This window comes from Tachypleus tridentatus, chromosome 4, assembly GCF_004210375.1.
Source record: "Tachypleus tridentatus isolate NWPU-2018 chromosome 4, ASM421037v1, whole genome shotgun sequence".
NCBI lineage: Eukaryota > Metazoa > Arthropoda > Merostomata > Xiphosura > Limulidae > Tachypleus > Tachypleus tridentatus.
In genome coordinates, this window is record NC_134828.1 from 28,816,788 (window position 1) to 28,841,421 (window position 24,634).

Genomic DNA, 24,634 nt, shown 5'->3' on the forward strand with positions numbered 1-24,634 from the left:
AAAGACTTAACAGACTAACAAAGAAACTAATTCTCTTTGTATCTCAAGGACACAATTGCACACAATTTACGAATTCAATCATTACGAATGATAAAAATTCTAAGAACCCTTGATCTACTATAATGTAACTAAGGTCAGGAGTGAACATGCTTTCTCCAGGCTCCTTTAAAATAAAGTAAATCGATTTTTACTTTTCCTTCAACTCCTGGAAAGAAAACTCACCTTACTTAGAAGATTTTCTGCTTTACTGAGAACAGTTTCAAAACTCTCTCGGTGTAAAAAGATCTTCCTAGACTGGATTTTTCTATGGAAGGTCTTTTCTAATAACGTCATTCCAACTTGTCTACCAAGACTGCGAGCGATGTCTCCGTGAACCTACGTGTCATTACAAACAGATTCTCTCGAGTTTAAGAAAACTAAGGATTTCTTAGAAAAAAAAAAACAGTAAAATATTGTAACTGAAATTTCATTAGAAACTGAAACGGATTCTCTCGAGTTTAAGAAAACTAAGGATTTCTTAGAAAAAAAAACAGTAAAATATTGTAACTGAAATTTCATTAGAAACTGAAACGGATTCTCTCGAGTTTAAGAAAACTGAAGTATTATGAGTGAACTAAATATTTTAACCAAAAGATCGTTACAAACAGAGAGAGACTCTCTCGATTTTAAGGAAACTGGAGATTTCTTAGCAAAATAAAGTAAAATATTGAATTTGAAGTTTCATTATAAAGCGAAAGTTTTGGGTTTGGTTTGAATTTCGCGCAAAGTTACACGAGGGCTATCTGCGCTAGCCGTCCCTAATTTACCAGTGGAAGACAGCTAGTCATTACCACCTACTGCCAACTCTTGGGCTACTCTTTTACCAACGAATAGTGGGACTGACTGTCACATTATAACCCACCCATGGATGAAAGGGCGAGCATGTTTGGTGTGATGAGAATTCGAACCCATGACCCTCGGATTACGAGTCGAATGCCTTAACCACCTAGCCAGAAAGAAATGAACTTAAATGAAATATCCATATATATGACAAATACGGTTTTGTATAACTTCGAACAGGTTCTTTTACTGTTCTAATATAACGATATATTTCTAAAACATTAAGTGAAATATGAAGTTCTAACTTGCTACAATCTACGTTTATTTACGAGGAACCATTCTTGGAAACAAAAAAAGCACACAAACCTGAGAGTCCACTTCAACTTCTTGCAGGAACACTTCCCAGGAGGCGAACAGACTGTTCTGGTAAGGCGGCCTTTTGGAAGAAAAAGAACGTTAGAACTTTTAAAATAGGACAATGTAACCTTTTATGTTACTCAAGTTATCTGTTGAAAGGATGAAAATCCATAAAATGAAGGAAAAATAGATATAAGGTAAAAGCAAAGGTATATGTGAAGTCTTCAATATATGTGGTAGCACTTGCGTAAAGCTCACAAAACGTTTTGGAAAACGTATAGTAATGTCTGTATCTTAGATATTACAAACAAATAATATTTTATCAGAAGTCTACAACTAATAACTGTGTAATAGAAAACTTCCAGTTTTGAACTGAAAGCACTTCTGGTTTAAAATGTTGTCCAGGTTGAGACAAAGTAATCAGTAGTTCTGATGTAGAATGTTGTCCAGGTTGAGACAAAGTAATCAGTAGTTCTGATGTAGAATGTTGTCCAGGTTGTGACAAAGTAATCAGTAGTTCTGATGTAGAATGTTGTCCAGGTTGTGACAAAGTAATCAGTAGTTCTGATGTAGAATGTTGTCCAGGTTGTGACAAAGTAATCAGTAGTTCTGATGTAGAATGTTGTCCAGGTTGAGACAAAGTAATCAGTAGTTCTGATGTAGAATGTTGTCCAGGTTGTGACAAAGTAATCAGTAGTTCTGATGTAGAATGTTGTCCAGGTTGTGACAAAGTAATCAGTAGTTCTGATGTAGAATGTTGTCCAGGTTGAGACAAAGTAATCAGTACTTCTGATGTAGAATGTTGTCCAAGTTGAGACAAAGTAATCAGTACTTCTGATGTAGAATGTTGTCCAGGTTGTGACAAAGTAATCAGTAGTTCTGATGTAGAATGTTGTCCAGGTTGAGACAAAGTAATCAGTAGTTCTGATGTAGAATGTTATCCAAGTTGAGACAAAGTAATCAGTAGTTCTGATGTAGAATGTTGTCCAGGTTGAGAAAAAGTAATCAGTAGTTCTGATGTAGAATGTTGTCCAGGTTGAGACAAAGTAATCAGTAGTTCTGATGTAGAATGTTGTCCAGGTTGAGACAAAGTAATCAGTAGTTCTGATGTAGAATGTTGTCCAGGTTGAGACAAAGTAATCAGTAGTTCTGGTTTAGAATGTTGTCCAGGTTGAGACAAAGTAATCAGTAGTTCTGATGTAGAATGTTGTCCATGTTGAGACAAAGTAATCAGTACTTCTGATGTAGAATGTTGTCCTGGTTAAGACTAAGTAATTAGTAGTTCCAGTTTAGAATCCATAATCCAAGCTTGTTTACAGATAGCTACTGACACTCCATCAACCCAGGTCTGGTTATAAATATTTACAAGCATTCCCTACACAACTCACATTTGGTTACTAGTATTTGCTTATACTCCCTACACAACCCATATTTGGTTCGAGATGTTTACTGACACTCCCCGCACAACTCGCGACTGATTACAGATGTTGCAAGAGTAAAGATGTTAAATACAATATTTCTTTACTGGTTAAAATAATTTTGTTATTTTAAATAAAAAACTGTTATCAGTTCTTGCATTTGTAAAGACAACTTTTGTAAAAGCCCTTAGTGACAAAACTGTGATGAACATTTAGACTAATACGAACGAGGAATCTAGTACAGGTTCAACAGTTTAATGACGTCTCAGGAGGATTAAGCCTAATATTTATATTGCAGACGATCACGAACGAAAAGTTATAAATTATTCTATATGAGAATTTACTTGGAATTCTAACACTTATACTGATGTATATTTTAATATGATTTTTGAAATTAAATCAAAATCTAATGTTGTTTGTTAACATTAAAAGCTTATGTTTGTTTGTTTTAAGTACAAAATTACATTGTGCGCTGCCCACCACGGTTGCGAAAAACAATTTTTTGTGGCATAAGTCCGCATACATACTACTGTGCCACTAGTGGGGGGATGCTTATTGTAACGGATTTATCGTTACACGTTTATTTTAGTGTCTACACTTGTTTCATTACAGTTTTTATTTTTGCATGTGACATATATTACTGACGGTGTATTGCACAAGTTCCGCATATTCTCGTAATTTATAGAATGTTCTTGAGAATAAAAATCAACAATATTTGTTTTACGAAAGCCTACTAGAACATTGTTAAAATTTCTACAGACTCGTGTGATTCATACAAAAGCGGCTAGCCGAGAGACAGATTAGTATTATTATTCGTCAGGTACAGTCACTTTGCTCTAGGCTTCGGAAGCTATAAATGTAACTAACGCCTATTAATAAAAAAACTACAGAGTTTGACCAGGAACGTTTATAGATTTCAAACATTACAAACCGTTCAACTTCAGTGTATTTCTTCGGACGTTATTATTTCTACGAGGACATTAAATATCTTCCTTGGTAAGAAGTGAACTTGTAAGCGGTGTGAGGCCAATCAAAAAACGACAGCTAGCTAGCTTAAGCGAGGTGTATGTGACAACATCAACTCAGAATTAATTTGCTCGTCGTGGACCTGGATCGTCGATAAAATATTCAGTTCTAAACCAAATAAAAGAATCAGTATTGTCTGTAATATAGAAAACTTGTACATAAATCATCATTTGTAGCAACTATAAGTAATAACTGTTATTATGGATTGTATTGTTTTCATATTAAAATATTTTTATGTTTATGTGTTTTCTTATAGCAAAGCCACATCGGCTATCTGCTAAGCCCACAGAGGGGAATCGAACCCCTGATTTTAGCGTTGTAAATCCGTAGACTTACCACTGTACTAGAGAGGAGCCTTTTGTGTTTAAAAAGGAAAATTGTGTGTATCAATCTTGTTGGCAAATACCATAAATGTGGTGCATGTTTACGAGTTAATTAACTTCAAAATTCAAATTTCCGAATATTTGAAATAGTAATATGTTAACATACGTAACGTAATAAATCGGAGACTCATCTGAAATAAATTATAATATGTAACATTATCTACAAGTAAGTAGTTCAAAAACAAAATCATTTTTTAATTATGTCAAACTAACTGGTAAAGTTGGAAAATTTCACGTAAACAGTGTGAATTTAAGGCGTATGTTTTTATAAACAAATAACTTATACTGTTGATTTTAAATGTAGAACTGTTTAGAAGGCAGAATATCATGTTTAATACGTTAAAACACACAGTAACTTAATTTTTAAAAAGTTTCTACATTCTAGAATTTTTCATTTTTCTTTCCAAGGTTTGAAACAACGGTAATGGGCGATGCTAACAAAGTTTTAATGCAACTCTAGAAACTATGATTAATCGTAGTATATTACAATTAAAACATAAAACTATAGAAACTATGATGAACCGTAGTATATCACAATTAAAACATGAATAGATTTTCTTTCATCCTTGTTGTAGCTGAAACTAGTCACGCGCATGAAGATCAAATTAAATGTAAAAACAGTACTATTCCAACATTACAACAGTGAACTGTGAGTTCACTTCTCACACTACAAAAACAGTACTATTACAATATCACAACAGTAAACTGTGAGTTCACTTCTCATACTACAAAAACAGTACTATTCCACTATTACAACAGTAAACTGTTAGTTCACTTCTCACACTACAAAAACAGTACTACTCCAATATTACAACAGTAAACTGTTAGTTCACTTCTCACACTTCAAAAACAGTACTATTCATATATTACAACAGTAAACTGTTAGTTCACTTCTCACACTACAAAAACAGTACTATTCCAATATTACAATAGTAAACTGTTAGTTCACTTCTCACACTACAAAAACAGTACTATTCCAATATTACAACAGTAAACTGTTAGTTCACTTCTCACACTACAAAAACAGTACTACTCCAATATTACAACAGTAAACTGTTAGTTCACTTCTCACACCACAAAAACAGTACTATTCCAATATTACAACAGTAAACTGTTAGTTCACTTCTCACACTACAAAAACAGTACTACTTCAATATTACAACAGTAAACTGTGAGCTCACTTGTCACACTACAAAAACAGTACTATTCCAATATTACAACAGTAAACTGTTAGTTCACTTCTCACACTACAAAAACAGTACTACTCCAACCAATATTACAACAGTAAACTGTTAGTTCACTTCTCACACTACAAAAACAGTACTATTCCAATATTACAACAGTAAACTGTTAGTTCACTTCTCACACTACAAAAACAGTACTATTCCAATATTACAACAGTAAACTGTTAGTTCACTTCTCACACTAGAAAAACATTACTATTCCAATACTACAACAATAAACTCTTAGTTCACTTCTCACACTTCAAAAACAGTACTATTCATATATTACAACAGTAAACTGTTAGTTCACTTCTCACACTACAAAAACAGTACTATTCCAATATTACAACAGTAAACTGTTAGTTCACTTCTCACACTACAAAAACAGTACAACTCCAATATTACAACAGTAAACTGTTAGTTCACTTCTCACACTACAAAAACAGTACTACTCCAATATTACAACAGTAAACTGTTAGTTCACTTCTCACACTACAAAAACAGTACTACTCCAATATTACAACAGTAAACTGTTAGTTCACTTCTCACACTACAAAAACAGTACTACTCCAATATTACAACAGTAAAGTGTGAGTTCACTTCACACACTACAAAAAGTACTATTCCAATATTACAACAGTAAACTGTTAGTTCACTTCTCACACTACAAAAACAGTACTACTCCAATATTACAACAGTAAACTGTTAGTTCACTTCTCACACTACAAAAACAGTACTATTCCAATATTACAACAGTAAATTGTTAGTTCACTTCTCACACTACAAAAACAGTACTATTCCAATATTACAACAGTAAACTGTGAGTTCACATCTCACACTACTAAAACAGTACCATTCCAATATTACAACAGTAAACTGTTAGTTCACTTCTCACACTACAAAAACAGTACTACTCCAATATTACAACAGTAAACTGTTAGTTCACTTCTCACACTAAAAAAACAGTACTATTCCAATATTACAACAGTAAACTGTTAGTTCACTTCTCACACTACAAAAACAGTACTATTCCAATATTACAACAGTAAATTGTTAGTTGACTTTTCACACTACAAAAACAGTACTATTTCAGTATTACAACAGTAAATTGTTATTTCACTTTTCACACTACAAAAACAGTACTATTCCAATATTACAACAGTAAACTGTGAGTTCACTTCTCACACTACAAAAAGTACTATTCCAATATTACAACAGTAAACTGTTAGTTCACTTCTCACACTACAAAAACAGTAAACTGTTAGTTCACTTCTCACAATACAAAAACAGTACTATTCCAATATTACAACAGTAAACTGTTAGTTCACTTCTCACACTACAAAAACAGTACTATTCCAATATTACAACAGTAAACTGTTAGTTCACTTCTCACACTACAAAATCAATTTTTACGGAATGTAGATTTAATGAAATATAATCCAGATTTTATACAAACATTTTCAATTGTTCCTTAGATGGAACTCATACACTTAGTTGCCAAGCCTGACAAGGTATAATACTTTTAAGTCTACAGATAAAATGTTCCTTATATGTAAGTTACACAGTTAGTTGCTAGACCTAACAATAAATTAATATGTTTAGCAATAACACTAAAACCTCCTATTGAATTAGAATGTTAGAATCAACAATAAAAAATCTGCCATTAAACAGGCATAATTTAGCAGCAACAATAGAAAACTTGCTAACAAAGTGATAAGTTAGTGTTAACAATAAAAAACCTTCATTTAAAGAAATATATTAACAATAATTTAAGACCTACAATTAAACACGAGTATTAGCGGTAACAATAGACAATCCGCCCTTAAACAATAACAGAACCTACCATTAAATTAGTATACTAGCAACAATAGAAAACACGCAATTAAACTAGTGTATTATCGGCAATAACAGAAAATTGACCACTAATGTAGTATGTTAGCAACAACAGAAAACTTACTGTTAATCTAGTAAAATATCCTCAACAACAGAAAACCTGCAATTAAACCGGTATATTAACAGCAACAATAGATAACCCGCTATTAAACTATGATGTTAGCATCAACAGCAACAAAACCTGCTATTAAACCAGTATATTAGAAACAATAAAAAAATCCTCCCATTAAACACGTATATTAGTGGCTACAATAGAAAACCCGCCATTAAAGTAGTATGTTAGCGGCAACGATAGACAACTTGCCATTAAACTGGTACGTTAGGGGAAACAGTATAACACATGTAATTAAACTGGTACGTTAGGGGAAACAGTATAAAACATGTAATTAAACTGGTACGTTAGCGGAAACAGTATAACACATGTAATTAAACTGGTACGTTAGGGGAAACAGTATAAAACATGTAATGAAACTGGTACGTTAGGGGAAACAGTATAAAACATGTAATTAAACTAGTACGTTAGGGGAAATAGTATAAAACATGTAATTAAACTGGTACGTTTGGGGAAACAGTATAAAACATGTAATTAAACTGGCACGTTAGGGGAAACAGTATAACACATGTAATTAAACTGGTACGTTAGGGGAAACAGTATAACACATGTAATTAAACTGGTACGTTAGGGGAAACAGTATAACACATGTAATTAAACTGGTACGTTAGGGAAAACAGTATAAAACATGTAATTAAACTGGTACGTTAGGGGAAACAGTATAAAACGTAATTAAACCAGTACGTTAGGGGAAACAGTATAAAATATGTAATTAAACTGGTACGTTAGGGGAAACAGTATAAAACGTAATTAAACTAGTACGTTTGGGGAAACAGCATAAAATATGTAATTAAACTGGTACGTTAGGAGAAACAGTATAAAACGTAATTAAACTTGTACGTTGGGGAAAACAGTATAAAACGTAATTAAACTAGTACGCTAGGGGAAACAGAATAAAACATGTAATTAAACTGGTCGTTAGGAAAAACAGTATAAAACATGTAATTAAACTGGTACGTTAGGGGAAACAGTATAAAATGTAATTAAACTAGTACGTTAGGGGAAACAGTATAAAACATGTAATTAAACTAGTACGTTAGGAAAAACAGTATAAAACATGTAATTAAACTGGCATATTGGGGAAAATAATAGAAAATCTGCCATTACATTAGCAAGTTAGCAGCAATGACAAAAAAACCAAATAAACTGCAGTTAAACTGCTATGTTAGCGGCGACGACAGAACAAATCTACAATTAAACTAGTATGTTAGCAATAATATAATGTGTGTTTTCTTTACAGCAATGCCACATCGGGCTATCTGCTGAGCCCACCGAGGAGAATCGAACCCCTGATTTAAGCGTTGTAAATTCAAAAACATACCGCTGTACTAGCGGGGGGCGGCAATAATATAAAACATACCATTAAACTGCTATGTTAGCGGCGACGACAGAACAAACCTATATTTAAACTAGTATGTTAGCAATAATATAACACATACCATTAAACTGGTAGGTTAGAGAGAAACAATAGAAATCCTGCCATTAATGTGGTATATTAGCGGCAACAATAGACAATCCGCCATTCAACTAGTAAGTTAGAGGTAACAACAGAAAAAGCGTTTTTCTAAAGGCTCTCTCTCAAGTTCTACATAAGGATAATGAAACCAGTAAACCGAGTTTACTTCAGATACACAACTGAGAATGAGGCTATCGAACTCAGATATATATATATTCGATGTTCTTGGTGATTATATACACGGTTTTCATTGCTACTGTTTGTGACATGGTATTTGTGATGTTTTTGTCACGACATACAAACATTTAGTGCAAAACTCACGTTTTTTTGTTAATATTCTGACTTTGCTTTAATCCATAAGATCACAAACGGTTGGTCATACATTAGAGGAAAACTTTCTATACGGCTAAACAGTGTTTCATCGAAATACAGAGTATTGTTAACTTATACGTATTTGTTTCTTCATGGTGATTTTCTGACTTTGAAAGAATAACAGCTTCTCGAGCCAACAGGTTACTGCGTTTTCAGGGAACGATATTCCTATAGTTAAACGATGTGAAGTCACACAAGGTGAAAACTAGGCCTATCTTTTGGTAAAGTTAGCACGATATTAAAGTCTATGGAGTTTCATAAAGAAACTAATTGAAGATTTTGAGCAAAATCCTTAAATTATTGAATGTTTTCGTGAGAAATAAATTAATGTAGACATTACCGTTAGTTACAATCCAAATGAAGAAACTTTAAATGCAAACAAAAAACTTTCTACCTTAAATATCATATCACTTGTCCATTCATCAATCATTCTATTTTCATAAAACTAAAATTCTAATTATGGAAGATATAAAGTAAATATGAGACAGACAGTATTACACAACATTAACTATGAAACACACAGTATTACACAACAGTAACTATGAGACAGACAGTATTACACAACATTAACTATGAAACACACAGTATTACACAACAGTAACTATGAGACAGACAATATTACACAACAGTAGCTATGAAACAGATAGTATTACACAACAGTAACTATGGGACAGACAGTCTTACACAACAATAGTAACTATGAGATAGACAGTATTACACAACAATAGTAACTATAAGACAATATTACACAACAACAGTAGCCATGAAACAGACAGCATTACACAACAGTAACTATGAGACAGACAGTATTACACAACATTAACTATGAAACAAACAGTATTACACAACAATAGTAATTATGAGACAGACAGTATTACACAATAGTAACTATGAGACAGACAGTATTACACAACATTAACTATGAAACAAACAGTATTACACAACAACAGTAACTATGAGACAGACAGTATTACACAACAATAGTAACTATGAGACAGACAGTATTACACAACAACAGTAACTATGAGACAGACAGTATTACACAACATTAACTATGAAACAAACAGTATTACACAACAACAGTAACTATGAGACAGACAGTATTACACAACAGTAACTATGAGACAGACAGTATTACACAACAACAGTAACTATGAGACACACAGTATTACACAACAACAGTAACTATGAGACACACAGTATTACACAACAACAGTGACTATGAGACATACAGTATTACATAACAGTAACTATGAGACAAACACAGTTTTACATGGCAAAAGTAACTGTGAAACAGTAACAGTTTTACACGATAACAATTACTATGAGACAGAGACAGTATTACACAACAACAGTAACTATGAGACAGAGACAGTATTACACAACAACAGTAACTATGAGACAGACAGTATTACACAACAGTAACTATGAGACAGACAGTATTACACAACAGTAACTATGAGACAGACAGTATTACCACATAGTCAACATCAGCCGGTCGGTACACCACACAGTTAAAGCTAGCCGATCAGTACACAACAGTCAACTTTAGCCGATGAGTAAACCAAGTAGTCAACATTAGCCAGTTTATCTCAATAATTTGGTCTGACATCTTATAGCCTATAGGTGCCTCACCGTAGCACCAAAAATAACACGTGCCATCCCCAAATTTTCGATATAGTTTAGCAAAGTTATTTCGCGGTAGTTTAACAGAATGTTAGGGCTCATATTGACATATTTTGTTTAATGTTTGTGTTATCTGGTACAGTGTAAGCAGAAAGCGCTGTGTGAGCTTCCAGGAAGACTTCTCCATAGTTCGCGGGTAGTTTGGTAAAACTACTGTTATTTGAATTGATAAAACATGAACTACTTCAGCAATGAGCAAAGGCCAGCACGTGATAACCTACAAGAACACCTACTGTCTTCTTTCTGACAGAAAGATTTGAAACCGTAAAATGACATACAGTATCCCTGTACAAAGCTCGGCATTAATAACCACACAAAGAGAATGTTTCTTAGAGCTCATGAACCAGATATTTTTCTTCTGTTTCGAATATTTTTCTTCGGTAATGAATTGTTTTTTTTACAGTTTTGTCTATCGTTCTTTAGAACTGTTTAGTAATTCTTCCTAAACTGTTTTCTTACATTTAAAGCAGTGACCAGTAATTCTGCCACATTACAACAATTCTCCGTAAAACCTGTAATATTATATACACAAATCCTTTAGTAGTGTTCTCTTGGCCCGGCATGGCCAAGCGCGTTAAGGCGTGCGACTCGTAATCCGAGGGTCACGGGTTCGCATCCCCGTTGCGCCAAATATGCTCGCCCTTTAAGCCGTGGGGGCGTTATACTGTGACGGTCAATCGCACTATTCGTTGGTAAAAGAGTAGCCCAAGAGATGGCGGTGGGTGGTGATGACTAGCTGCCTTCCCTCTAGTCTCACACTGCTAAATTAGAGACGGCTAGCACAGATAGCCCTCGAGTAGCTTTGTGCGAAATTCAAAAACAAACAAACAAGTGTTCTCTTGCGTCTATCTTCGTGAAACCTAGACCATTATTCAACTATTCATAGGAGTCTGCCTTCACAAAACAATATTATTCAGCAGTATTAACAGTTTTCGAGAAAACTGAAGAGTACTGTTCAGAACTTCATGCCATTCGCCTGAACACTACTGAATTATTCAGCAGATTTTGCTTTACTGCCGTCAAAAGCACTATAGCAATTTTCAGACATGTTCACCACGTTGTTAAGACTTACCATAAGCTTAGTGAAAACCGTAATACTTGTCTCCAGATATTTGTATTACGTATGTTTGTAATTTTGAAATGAAAATATTTTAGCAGTTGAGAAGGGATCAGAAATGTGTGGTTTCATCTCTTTCTTTCTCAACAAAAGTAATATTTACTCGATGTAAAATAACTGAACTAGAATGAGTAATTTTATCTAGAGCTATTAATTTAAAGTTAAATAAAAAAAACAATTTTCAACTTGTCGAATAATAATTATTTTCTTTACTGTATCTAAATTAACGGTAAGTTTAGAGTGACAGATGTGTTCGTTACATATTCATGAGATTTGAGCTGTAAAATTCCACTACACTATCTATTGTTAAGAAATTCACATAGAACAGTGATACTGTTACAGATGATTATTAAACGATTTATAAAATCAGTACAGTTATGGTCATATTGGTCTTTGATCAATATTAAAACCTTTACAGAATCAGTAGAGTTAGGGTCATGTTGGTCTTTGATCATTATTAAAACCTTTATAGAATCAGTATAGTTAGGGTCATGTTGTCTTTGATCATTGTTAAAACATTTATTGAATCAGTAGAGTTAGGGTCATGTTGGTCTTTGATCATTATTAAAACCTCTTTAGAATCAGTACAGTTATGGTCATGTTGTCTTTGATCATTATTAAAACCTTTATAGAATCAGTAGAGTTAAGGTCATGTTGGTCTTTGATCATTATTAAAACCTTTACAGAATCAGTATAGTTAAGGTCACGTTGGTCTTTGATCATTATTAAAACCTTTACAGAATCAGTATAGTTAGGGTCATGTTGTCTTTGATCATTATTAAAACCTTTATAGAATCAGTAGAGTTAGGGTCATGTTGGTCTTTGATCATTATTAAAACCTTTACAGAATCAATATAGTTAAGGTCATGTTGGTCTTTGATCATTATTAAAACCTTTACAGAATCAGTATAGTTAGGGTCATGTTGTCTTTGATCATTATTAAAACCTTTATAGAATCAGTAGAGTTAGGGTCATGTTGGTCTTTGATCATTATTAAAACCTTTATAGAATCAATATAGTTAAGGTCATGTTGGTCTTTGATCATTATTAAAACCTTTATAGAATCAGTATAGTTATGGTCATGTTGTCTTTGATCATTATTAAAACCTTTATAGAATCAGTATAGTTATGGTCACGTTGGTCTTTGATCATTATTAAAACCTTTACAGAATCAGTATAGTTAGGGTCATGTTGTCTTTGATCATTATTAAAACCTTTATAGAATCAGTAGAGTTAGGGTCATGTTGGTTTTTGATCATTATTAAAACCTTTACAGAATCAATATAGTTAAGGTCATGTTGTCTTTGATCATTATTAAGACCTTTACAGAATCAGTATAGTTATGGTCACGTTGGTCTTTGATCATTATTAAAACCTTTACAGAATCAGTATAGTTAGGGTCATGTTGTCTTTGATCATTATTAAAACCTTTATAGAATCAGTAGAGTTAGGGTCATGTTGGTCTTTGATCATTATTAAAACCTTTATAGAATCAATATAGTTAAGGTCATGTTGTCTTTGATCATTATTAAAACCTTTACAGAATCAGTATAGTTATGGTCACGTTGGTCTTTGATCATTATTAAGACCTTTACAGAATCAGTATAGTTAAGGTCATGTTGGTCTTTGATCATTATTAAAACCTTTATAGAATCAGTAGAGTTAGGGTCATGTTGGTCTTTGATCATTATTAAAACCTTTATAGAATCAATATAGTTAGGGTCATGTTGGTCTGTGATCATTATTAAAACCTTTATAGAATCAGTATAGTTATGGTCATGTTGTCTTTGATCATTATTAAAACCTTTACAGAATCAGTATAGTTATGGTTACGTTGGTCTTTGATCATTATTAAAACCTTTACAGAATCAGTATAGTTAGGGTCATGTTGTCTTTGATCATTATTAAAACCTTTATAGAATCAGTAGAGTTAGGGTCATGTTGGTCTTTGATCATTATTAAAACCTTTATAGAATCAATATAGTTAAGGTCATGTTGTCTTTGATCATTATTAAAACCTTTACAGAATCAGTATAGTTATGGTCACGTTGGTCTTTGATCATTATTAAGACCTTTACAGAATCAGTATAGTTAAGGTCATGTTGGTCTTTGATCATTATTAAAACCTTTATAGAATCAGTAGAGTTAGGGTCATGTTGGTCTTTGATCATTATTAAAACCTTTATAGAATCAATATAGTTAGGGTCATGTTGGTCTGTGATCATTATTAAAACCTTTATAGAATCAGTATAGTTATGGTCATGTTGTCTTTGATCATTATTAAAACCTTTATAGAATCAGTATAGTTATGGTCATGTTGGTCTTTGATCATTCTTAAGACCTTTGCAGAATCAGTATAGTTAGGGTGATGTTGGTCTTTGATCATTATTAAAACCTTTATAGAATCAGTAGAGTTAAGGTCATGTTGTCTTTGATCATTATTAAAACCTTTACAGAATCAATATAGTTAAGGTCATGTTGGTCTTTGATCATTATTAAAACCTTTATAGAATCAGTATAGTTAGGGTCATGTTGGTCTTTGATCATTATTAAGACCTTTACAGAATCAGTATAGTTAAGGTCATGTTGGTCTTTGATCATTATTAAAACCTTTATAGAATCAGTAGAGTTAGGGTCATGTTGGTCTTTGATCATTATTAAAACCTTTATAGAATCAATATAGTTAGGGTCATGTTGGTCTGTGATCATTATTAAAACCTTTATAGAATCAGTATAGTTATGGTCATGTTGTCTTTGATCATTATTAAAACCTTTACAGAATCAGTATAGTTAGGGTCATGTTGTCTTTGATCATTATTAAAACCTTTATAGAATCAGTAGAGTTAGGGTCATGTTGGTCTTTGATCATTATTAAAACCTTTATAGAATCAATATAGTTAAGGTCATGTTGTCTTTGATCATTATTAAAACCTTTACAGAATCAGTATAGTTATGGTCACGTTGGTCTTTGATCATTATTAAGACCTTTACAGAATCAGTATAGTTAAGGTCATGTTGGTCTTTGATCATTATTAAAACCTTTATAGAATCAGTAGAGTTAGGGTCATGTTGGTCATTGATCATTATTAAAACCTTTATAGAATCAATATAGTTAGGGTCATGTTGGTCTGTGATCATTATTAAAACCTTTATAGAATCAGTATAGTTATGGTCATGTTGTCTTTGATCATTATTAAAACCTTTATAGAATCAGTATAGTTATGGTCATGTTGGTCTTTGATCATTCTTAAGACCTTTGCAGAATCAGTATAGTTAGGGTGATGTTGGTCTTTGATCATTATTAAAACCTTTATAGAATCAGTAGAGTTAAGGTCATGTTGTCTTTGATCATTATTAAAACCTTTACAGAATCAATATAGTTAAGGTCATGTTGGTCTTTGATCATTATTAAAACCTTTATAGAATCAGTATAGTTAGGGTCATGTTGGTCTTTGATTATTATTAAAACCTTTACAGAATCAATATAGTTAGGGTCATGTTGGTCTTTGATCATTATTAAAACCTTTATAGAATCAGTAGAGTTAGGGTCATGTTGGTCTTTGATCATTATTAAAACCTTTATAGAATCAGTATAGTTATGGTCATGTTGGTCTTTGATCATTATTAAAACCTTTACAGAATCAGTATAGTTAGGGTCATGTTGGTCTTTGATCATAATTAAAACCTTTACAGAATCAGTAGAGTTAGGGTCATGTTGTCTTTGATCATTATTAAAACCTTTATAGAATCAGTATAGTTAGGGTCGTGTTGGTCTTTGATCATTATTAAAACCTTTATAGAATCAGTAGAGTTAGGGTCATGTTGGTCTTTGATCATTATTAAAACCTTTATAGAATCAATATAGTTAGGGTCATGTTGGTCTTTGATCATTATTAAAACCTTTATAGAATCAGTACAGTTATGGTCATGTTGGTTTTGATCATTATTTAAACCTTTATAGAATCAGTATAGTTAAGGTCATATTGGTCTTTGATCATTATTAAAACCTTTACAGAATCAGTAGAGTTAGGGTCATGTTGGTCTTTGAGCATTATTAAAACCTCTTTAGAATCAGTACAGTTATGGTCATATTGGTCTTTGATCATTATTTAAACCTTTATAGAATCAGTAGAGTTAGGGTCATGTTGTCTTTGATCATTATTAAAACCTTTACAGAATCAGTAGAGTTAGGGTCATGTTGGTCTTTGATCATTATTAAAACCTTTATAGAATCAATATAGTTAGGGTCATGTTGGTCTTTGATCATTCTTAAGACCTTTGCAGAATCAGTATAGTTAGGGTGATGTTGGTCTTTGATTATTATTAAAACCTTTACAGAATCAATATAGTTAGGGTCATGTTGGTCTTTGATCATTATTAAAACCTTTATAGAATCAGTATAGTTAAGGTCATGTTGTCTTTGATCATTATTAAAACCTTTATAGAATCAATATAGTTAAGGTCATGTTGTCTTTGATCATTATTAAAACCTTTACAGAATCAATATAGTTGAGGTCATGTTGTCTTTGATCATTATTAAAACCTCTTTAGAATCAGTACAGTTATGGTCATGTTGGTCTTTGATCATTCTTAAGACCTTTGCAGAATCAGTATAGTTAGGGTGATGTTGGTCTTTGATTATTATTAAGACCTTTACAGAATCAGTAGAGTTAGGGTCATGTTGGTCTTTGATCATTATTAAAACCTTTACAGAATCAATATAGTTAGGGTCATGTTGGTCTTTGATCATTGTTAAAACCTTTACAGAATCAATATAGTTAAGGTCATGTTGTCTTTGATCATTATTAAAACCTTTACAGAATCAATATAGTTAAGGTCATGTTGTCTTTGATCATTATTAAAACCTCTTTAGAATCAGTACAGTTATGGTCATGTTGGTCTTTGATCATTCTTAAGACCTTTGCAGAATCAGTATAGTTAGGGTGATGTTGGTCTTTGATTATTATTAAGACCTTTACAGAATCAGTAGAGTTAGGGTCATGTTGGTCTTTGATCATTATTAAAACCTTTACAGAATCAATATAGTTAGGGTCATGTTGGTCTTTGATCATTCTTAAGACCTTTGCAGAATCAGTATAGTAGGGTGATGTTGGTCTTTGATTATTATTAAGACCTTTACAGAATCAGTAGAGTTAGGGTCATGTTGGTCTTTGATTATTATTAAGACCTTTGCAGAATCAGTAGAGTTAGGGTCATGTTGGTCTTTGATCATTGTTAAAACCTTTACAGAATCAATATAGTTAAGGTCATGTTGTCTTTGATCATTATTAAAACCTTTACAGAATCAATATAGTTAAGGTCATGTTGTCTTTGATCATTATTAAAACCTCTTTAGAATCAGTACAGTTATGGTCATGTTGGTCTTTGATCATTCTTAAGACCTTTGCAGAATCAGTATAGTTAGGGTGATGTTGGTCTTTGATTATTATTAAGACCTTTACAGAATCAGTAGAGTTAGGGTCATGTTGGTCTTTGATCATTATTAAAACCTTTACAGAATCAATATAGTTAGGGTCATGTTGGTCTTTGATCATTCTTAAGACCTTTGCAGAATCAGTATAGTAGGGTGATGTTGGTCTTTGATTATTATTAAGACCTTTACAGAATCAGTAGAGTTAGGGTCATGTTGGTCTTTGATCATTGTTAAAACCTTTACAGAATCAATATAGTTAAGGTCATGTTGTCTTTGATCATTATTAAAACCTTTACAGAATCAATATAGTTAAGGTCATGTTGTCTTTGATCATTATTAAAACCTCTTTAGAATCAGTACAGTTATGGTCATGTTGGTCTTTGATCATTCTTAAGACCTTTGCAGAATCAGTATAGTTAGGGTCATGTTGGTCTTTGATCATTCTTAAAACCTTTACAGAATCAGTATAGATAGTGTCATGTTGGTCTTGGATCATTATTAAAACCTTTTTAGAATCAGTTAGAACCCACTGAACCACATAAAGACACAGTAGTGTTCTTAACCACAACATTAACAATAAAACATGTCACACCAGCTACAAACAAAACAGCATTCATAAACAGTGAAAGTATAATAAATAAAATAGATGACATTAAAGCATTTGTGGGAGTGAGGATTTTGATATAATGGGAAAAAATGACACATGGTTAAACATATATCACTTTGATGACAGAAGTTTCTTTGAAACAAGGGGTTACAGGCTGTTCAATAGGAATAGAGTATGAAAGAGAGGGAGGAGTGGTTTCATAAGTAAAATGTGAGTTACACTGTGTAGAAGTTGAGGATATTAAAGAAAATACCAAAGAGATTGAACCAATTTGGGTTTCTGTTAGTGGATATAAAGTAAAAAACTAATACTGAGAATTTGTTACAAATCACCACAAGATACCGATGAGATTAGTGAGAAACTTTACAATGAGGTTAAGATATCAGTTATTAATAAAGACATAATTATGTGTGATTTTAATTTCAGACATATTGACTGGGAAATGCTAGAGTCACATTATGAGGGAGAAAGGTTCTGGAAACTGTTCAAGATAGCTTCCTTCACCAATTTTTCAAGAAACCAATAAAAACAATGCTATTTTAGATTTATTGTTAACTTCAAATACAGAAATGACAGAGTAGAAATTGGGAAAAATCTAGATGCAAGCAATCATTGTTGTATTGGGTTCAATGTTCTTTTGCATCAGGAAATAAGAAATTATTTTATTTACAGATTTTCAAAGAAGTAAATTTTGATGGGATGTGTCAAGAATTACCTGTTGTGAATTGGGCAGCTGAATTATTTGGAATCACTGATCAAACATGGACAATTTTTAAAAATAAAATGTTAAACATTCAAGGTAAACATATTCCTTATAGAAATAAAATGGTAGTTGGAAGTAAAAACCAGTCTGGCTCACAAAGAGTTTGAGTGATAAAATGAAAGAACAGAATCACAAGTTTAAGAAGTTTAAATTGACCACTATGACAGGAGATTCAAAAAAATATACAATATCAAGAAAGTCAGTGAAACAGAAAATTGGGACATCAAAAAGGATGCACTAGAAAAGGTTGGTTGAAAATGTAAAATTAACAGTAAGGATTCCTTTACATAATTTAAGAAAAAACAAAATGTTAAGATGGTGGTAGAATACGTGAGGGATGATAAAAGAAGGCTCTTATATGATGACTATCAGATAGCTGGGTCATTAAATTTTACTTCTATTTTAGTTTTTACTGACGAAGATTTAAGGAGTATTCTACATCTTGGACAATTGATAGATGGAAACGAAATCAAACAAGATGACTGCAATAATTCTGATATGGTTAGAAATAAAAAGCTTAAAGAAAAATAAGACTCTTATTAGTATTTCCACAAGGGTATTCCAGGAGGTTAACGGCTGGATCTATAAACCACTTACTACAAAAATATTTTCAGTCCTTGAATAGTGGGCTGTTACCAGAGGATTGGAAGTTAGCTAATGTAGCTCTTTTTTAAAAAAAAAGAGATGTGATAAAAATTGTCTCAGTAATTACAGACCTATTAGACTTCAATTGTGAGAAAATACTAGGAAAGTCTGGTAAAAGATGCTTTGCAAAGTCATTTAACAAAGTTTATAATTTTATTGGATAGTCTCCATGGTTTTGGTAAGGGAAAATCCTGCTTTACAATATATTTGACATTCTTTGAAGAGGTTACTACTTATGTAGATAAGGGTAATGGTGTAGATTTGGTGTATCTGGATTTTTAGAAAGCAAATAACAGCCTTATAAAAATATGTCTATAGGTGTAACGGACAAGTTAACAAATTGGACAGAAGAGTGGCTTGATGGAAGAAAGCAGAGGATTGTTACAAATTGGACAGAAGAGTGGCTTGATGAAAGAAAGCAGAGGATTGTTACAAATTGGACAGAAGAGTGGCTTGATGGAAGAAAGCAGAGGGTTGTTACAAATTGGACAGAAAAGTGGCTTGATGGAAGAAAGCAGAGGGTTGTTACAAATGGAGTTTAGATCAAACTGGATTAAAGTCACGAGTGAAACTCAGTCTTAGGACCTAATTCTTTGTCATTTACATCATGTCAATAAATTATTCAAATTTGCTGATGATATTAACGTCTTGGGTGTTGCTAACTGTGAAGAGGATGTTGCTGCTTTACAAAAATGATTTAGATCATTTAGTGAGTTGGACAAATAAATGACAGATGGATTTTAGTTATAATAAAAGCAAGCTAATGCATGTGAGTTATCATAATTTGAATTATAAGTATAATTTAGATGATGATAATCTTAACAGTGTCATGAGAGAAAGGTTCAATCAGTGTCTAAAGCCATCCAAACAGGTGCTAGTGTTAAGATAAATTGGAGTCTAGGCTGTATCTACAAAAATACTGAATTTTTGAGGTTACAATTTCATTGTATAAGTCACTGTTTAAGCCACATTTGGAATAATGTATGAAGATTTGGGCACTTTACCTTAGGAAAGACATCGAGTTTTTGGAAAAGGTTCAAATAATAATTACTATAATGATGCCTAGAATGTAGGGGTTGTAATATGAGGAAATGTTCAAATATCTAAAATGGCTTTCTCACGACAAAAGATAAATTAAGAGGATCTGATTGATGTGTTTAATATTGTAAATAGAATTGATAGTGCTAATGCAGCATATACCTTCATAATTAACAATGAGATTATGAGGACAATGGGATAGGAATATAAAATTTTTACCAGGTAAGAGTAATATTCAGTTATGACAGTTTTATTTTTCTAACTGGGTGGTTGGCCTTTGGAATGTGTTGCCTTCGGATGTTTGGAGACAGTAAATTTAAATGCGTTTAAGAAAAATCTTGATAAATATATCAGTGATAAAGACTGTCTTTAGGATTCTTTATTGAAATTATTCATAAATAGCTTTAGTTTAGTTTAATGCAGTGGTTCTCAAACTGTGTGCCGCCGAATATTTCAAATTTTCGAGGGAAAAACAGCAATATCGAGATCTCACGGACACTGCGTGAACTACTGCTCGAGGTAGTTCACAGTTTTAACATTAGATCGCGCTACACTCCTATCGATGATGTTCTCGAATGTTTGAGATATGCTTTTATTTACTTATATTTTTCGCTACGCCAGTAACTTCTCGAACTTTCTCATTTCTAAGTTATTGTATATAAATTCCGAGTCGATTAGTAATCGAAATAACTGCAGGGTGCTGTGATCATGTGTCTGCGAGGTCTAGCAAAGTTTAGTGAATTATTTTGTTAATTTTTAGTCCTTGTGCACGAAAATGGAAAGATTTCCGAACATTAATAAGAAGTGTGAGAGTGAAGAAGAGGATGGTGAACCACAGACCAGTGGCAAAGTTCTGAAGAAGCGGAAATAACGGAAATATGACGATTGTTATCTAGATTTTGGTTTTACTTCGGTAGATGTCAATCACGAAGAGTGTCCGCAGTCTAAAGGTTTTGGCTCCAGGGTACATGTTTCCAAGTAAACAAAAACGCCACTTAAGAGACCAATCATCCTAACATGGCTAGTAAATCTCATGATTATTCTATCAGAAAGTTGAAAGAATTGAAAGAACAAAAAAGTACATTTTTGTAACAAGCATCAATACCAAGCAATGCTCTGCTAGCATTCTACAAGATGGCATATAGAGTCGCGAAATGTAAGAAAAGCCTCAGATCATCGCAGAAGAACTGATTTTACAGGCTGCAGTGGGTATGGTGAATTGCGGGAAGACTGCTTTCAAAGGTGCCTTTATCCAACAATACTATCAGTCGTAGAGTCCAACACATGGCCGAAACCTCAACGATCAGCGACTTGAAAAAATCAAACGGAAGGAATTCGGGTTACAGTAACAAGGATGCTCCTTTGATTTGCTACACACGGTTCGTAGATGGTGACAAAATTGTGGAAGACCTTCTCTTTTGTAAAAGTATCACTGCAGGTACAAAGACTCAAGACTTGTTTGAGATCCTTGACACTTTTGTATGCGAAAACAACTTAGACTGGACTAAGTGCATTGGCGTCTGTACCGATGGTGGTCGCTCATGTCCGGCTGTTATGGAGGATTGCAGGCACTCATACGAAGCAAAGCTCTTGATGTACTATGGACCCACTGCATAATCCACAGGAAAACCCTTGCGTCAAAGCACCTGAGTCCTCCACTGAACCTGGTCCTGGAAACTGTGCTGAAAGTGGTGGACTTTATAAAAACTAGAACACAGAAAACGAGGTTTTAAAAAAACCGTGTAAGGATATGGGATCTGAGCACGCATCTTTGTTATACTACTGTAGACTCTCCCGTGGGAATGTACTGTCCCGTGTGTTCGAATTACGACAGAAACTCTATTCTTATCTCGAAGAAGAAGAACAAAAATGTGCTAAAAACTTCTTGGATACTGATGTTTTGTCAAAATTAGCACACTGAAAAATTGAATACGTTGAATTTCTCGCTGCAGGGAAGCAACACATACACATTCTGAAATTCGCTGAGAAGGTCTCAACCTTCAGATAAAAGTTACTACTATGGAGAAGAAAAATGAATGAAGATGGTGACAAAGACTGTTTCCCCCTGTTACAGCAGTTTGTTACATCATCCAATGAAGTTGATTTGACCCACGAAATAAAATGTTTTTTTAGGAGCACCTAACACAGCTCAGTGGCTGGTTTGAAAATTACTTTCCAAAAGATATGGAGAAGTTTGCATGGATCCAAGACCCATTCAAGGCTAATACCCCATTTGAATTTACCTCTGCAGAAGAAAAAAATCTTACAACTGTCTTGTGAAAAGACTTTAAAAACAAAATTTGGCAGCATGGAACTAACTGAGTTTTGGATATCAGTAAAAGATGAATATTCGCTTCTAAGTGCTAAAACTCAGCGAATCCTAATTCAATTTGCGACATCATATATCTGCAAAGCTGGGTTTTTCGGTGGTTGCTGTGATAAAAAGCAAGTACCACGCGAAAATCAATGTGGAACAAGAAATGAGGATGGCAGTGTCCAATCTAATTCCAACGTTTGAAAAGCTGTGCAGTGCCAAACAGGCGGACACATCTCATTAGTAATTGTGGTTATTTAAAAATGAAATAAAAATATTGTTTTTACTTTCAATTTACGTGTATTATTCTTTCAAACGGTTACTACGTTGTTACGACATAAATATTTATTAAATTAAGTTGTTTGTACCTCACTGATTAATAAACGAAATTGTTAGATTTTTCTTTTTGCCTATGAGCGCCGTGAAAATATTTCTAAGACACTAAGTTCGCCGTGAACCGAGAAAGTTTGAAATACGCTGGTTCTGTGGAAGAAATAGACGAGACGGACCAATAGATCTGCTGTTGTCCCGAAACGTTATGTTACGTTGATAGGTGATAATAATTAAAATGTATATTAAATCAGTTTAGTTTGCGTCATGATGGACAGTGATCGTTATTAAAACGTTTATTGAACCAGTTAGTTAGTGTCATGTTGGTTAGTGATCGTTATTAAAACGTCTATTGAACCACTTAGTTAGTGATCGTTATTAAAACGTCTATTGAACCAGTTAGTTAGTGATCGTTATTACAATTTCTATTGAACCAGATAGTTAGTGATCGTAATTGAAACGTCTATTGAACCAGTTAGTTTGTGATCGTTATTACAATTTCTATTGAACCAGATAGTTAGTGATCGTTATTGAAACGTCTATTGAACCAGTTAGTTTGTGATCGTTATTAAAACGTCTGTTGAACCAGTTAGTTTGTGATCGTTATTACAATTTCTATTGAACCAGATAGTTAGTGATCGTTATTGAAACGTCTGTTGAACCAGTTAGTTTGTGATCGTTATTACAATTTCTATTGAACTAGATAGTTAGTGATCGTTATTGAAACGTCTATTGAACCAGTTAGTTTGTGATCGTTATTAAAATGTATTTTGAGCAAGTTAGTAATCGTTATTAAAACATCTATTGAACCAGTTAGTTAGTGATCGTTATTGAAACGTCTATTGAACCAGTTAGTTAGTGATCGTTATTGAAACGTCTATTGAACCAGTTAGTAATCGTTATTAAAACATCTATTGAAGCAGTTAGTTAGTGATCGTTATTGAAACGTCTATTGAACCAGTTAGTTAGTGATCGTTATTAAAACATCTATTGAACCAGTTTGTGATCGTTATTAAAACATCTATTGAAGTAGTTAGTTTGTGATCGTTATTAAAACGTCTTATTGAACCAGTTAGTGATCGTTATTGAAACGTCTTATTGAACCAGTTAGTTTGTGATCGTTATTAAAACGTCTTATTGAACCAGTTAGTGATCGATATTAAAATGTCTATTGAACCAGTTAGTTTGTGATCGTTATTAAAACGTCTATTGAACCAGTTAGTGATCGTTATTAAAACATCTATTGAAGTAGTTAGTTTGTGATCGTTATTAAAACGTCTTATTGAACCAGTTAGTGATCGTTATTGAAACGTCTTATTGAACCAGTTAGTTTGTGATCGTTATTAAAACGTCTTATTGAACCAGTTAGTGATCGATATTAAAATGGCTATTGAACCAGTTAGTTTGTGATCGTTATTACAATTTCTATTGAACCAGATAGTTAGTGATCGTTATTAAAACGTGTATTGAACCAGTTAGTTTGTGATCGTTATTAAAATGTATTTTGAACCAGTTAGATAGTGATCGTTATTGAAACGTCTTATTGAACCAGTTAGTTTGTGATCGTTATTACAATTTCTATTGAACCAGATAGTTAGTGATCGTTATTGAAACGTCTATTGAACCAGTTAGTTTGTGATC

The 24,634-nt window shown here is 32.9% G+C and overlaps 1 protein-coding gene across 1 annotated transcript in view; it reads right to left on the reverse strand.

Annotated features, from left to right (window-relative positions):
* Positions 1-82: 82 nt before the first annotated feature.
* Positions 83-24,634, reverse strand: part of LOC143248091 (uncharacterized) — a 34,956-nt gene continuing 10,404 nt past the window's right edge. The window contains exons 3-4 of the mRNA XM_076496527.1: positions 1,186-1,255; positions 83-375 (exon numbers count right to left, since the gene is read on the reverse strand). Coding sequence (XP_076352642.1) covers positions 199-375; positions 1,186-1,255 — 247 coding nt within the window. The 3' untranslated portion in view covers positions 83-198. The remainder of the gene's footprint in view (positions 376-1,185; positions 1,256-24,634) is intronic.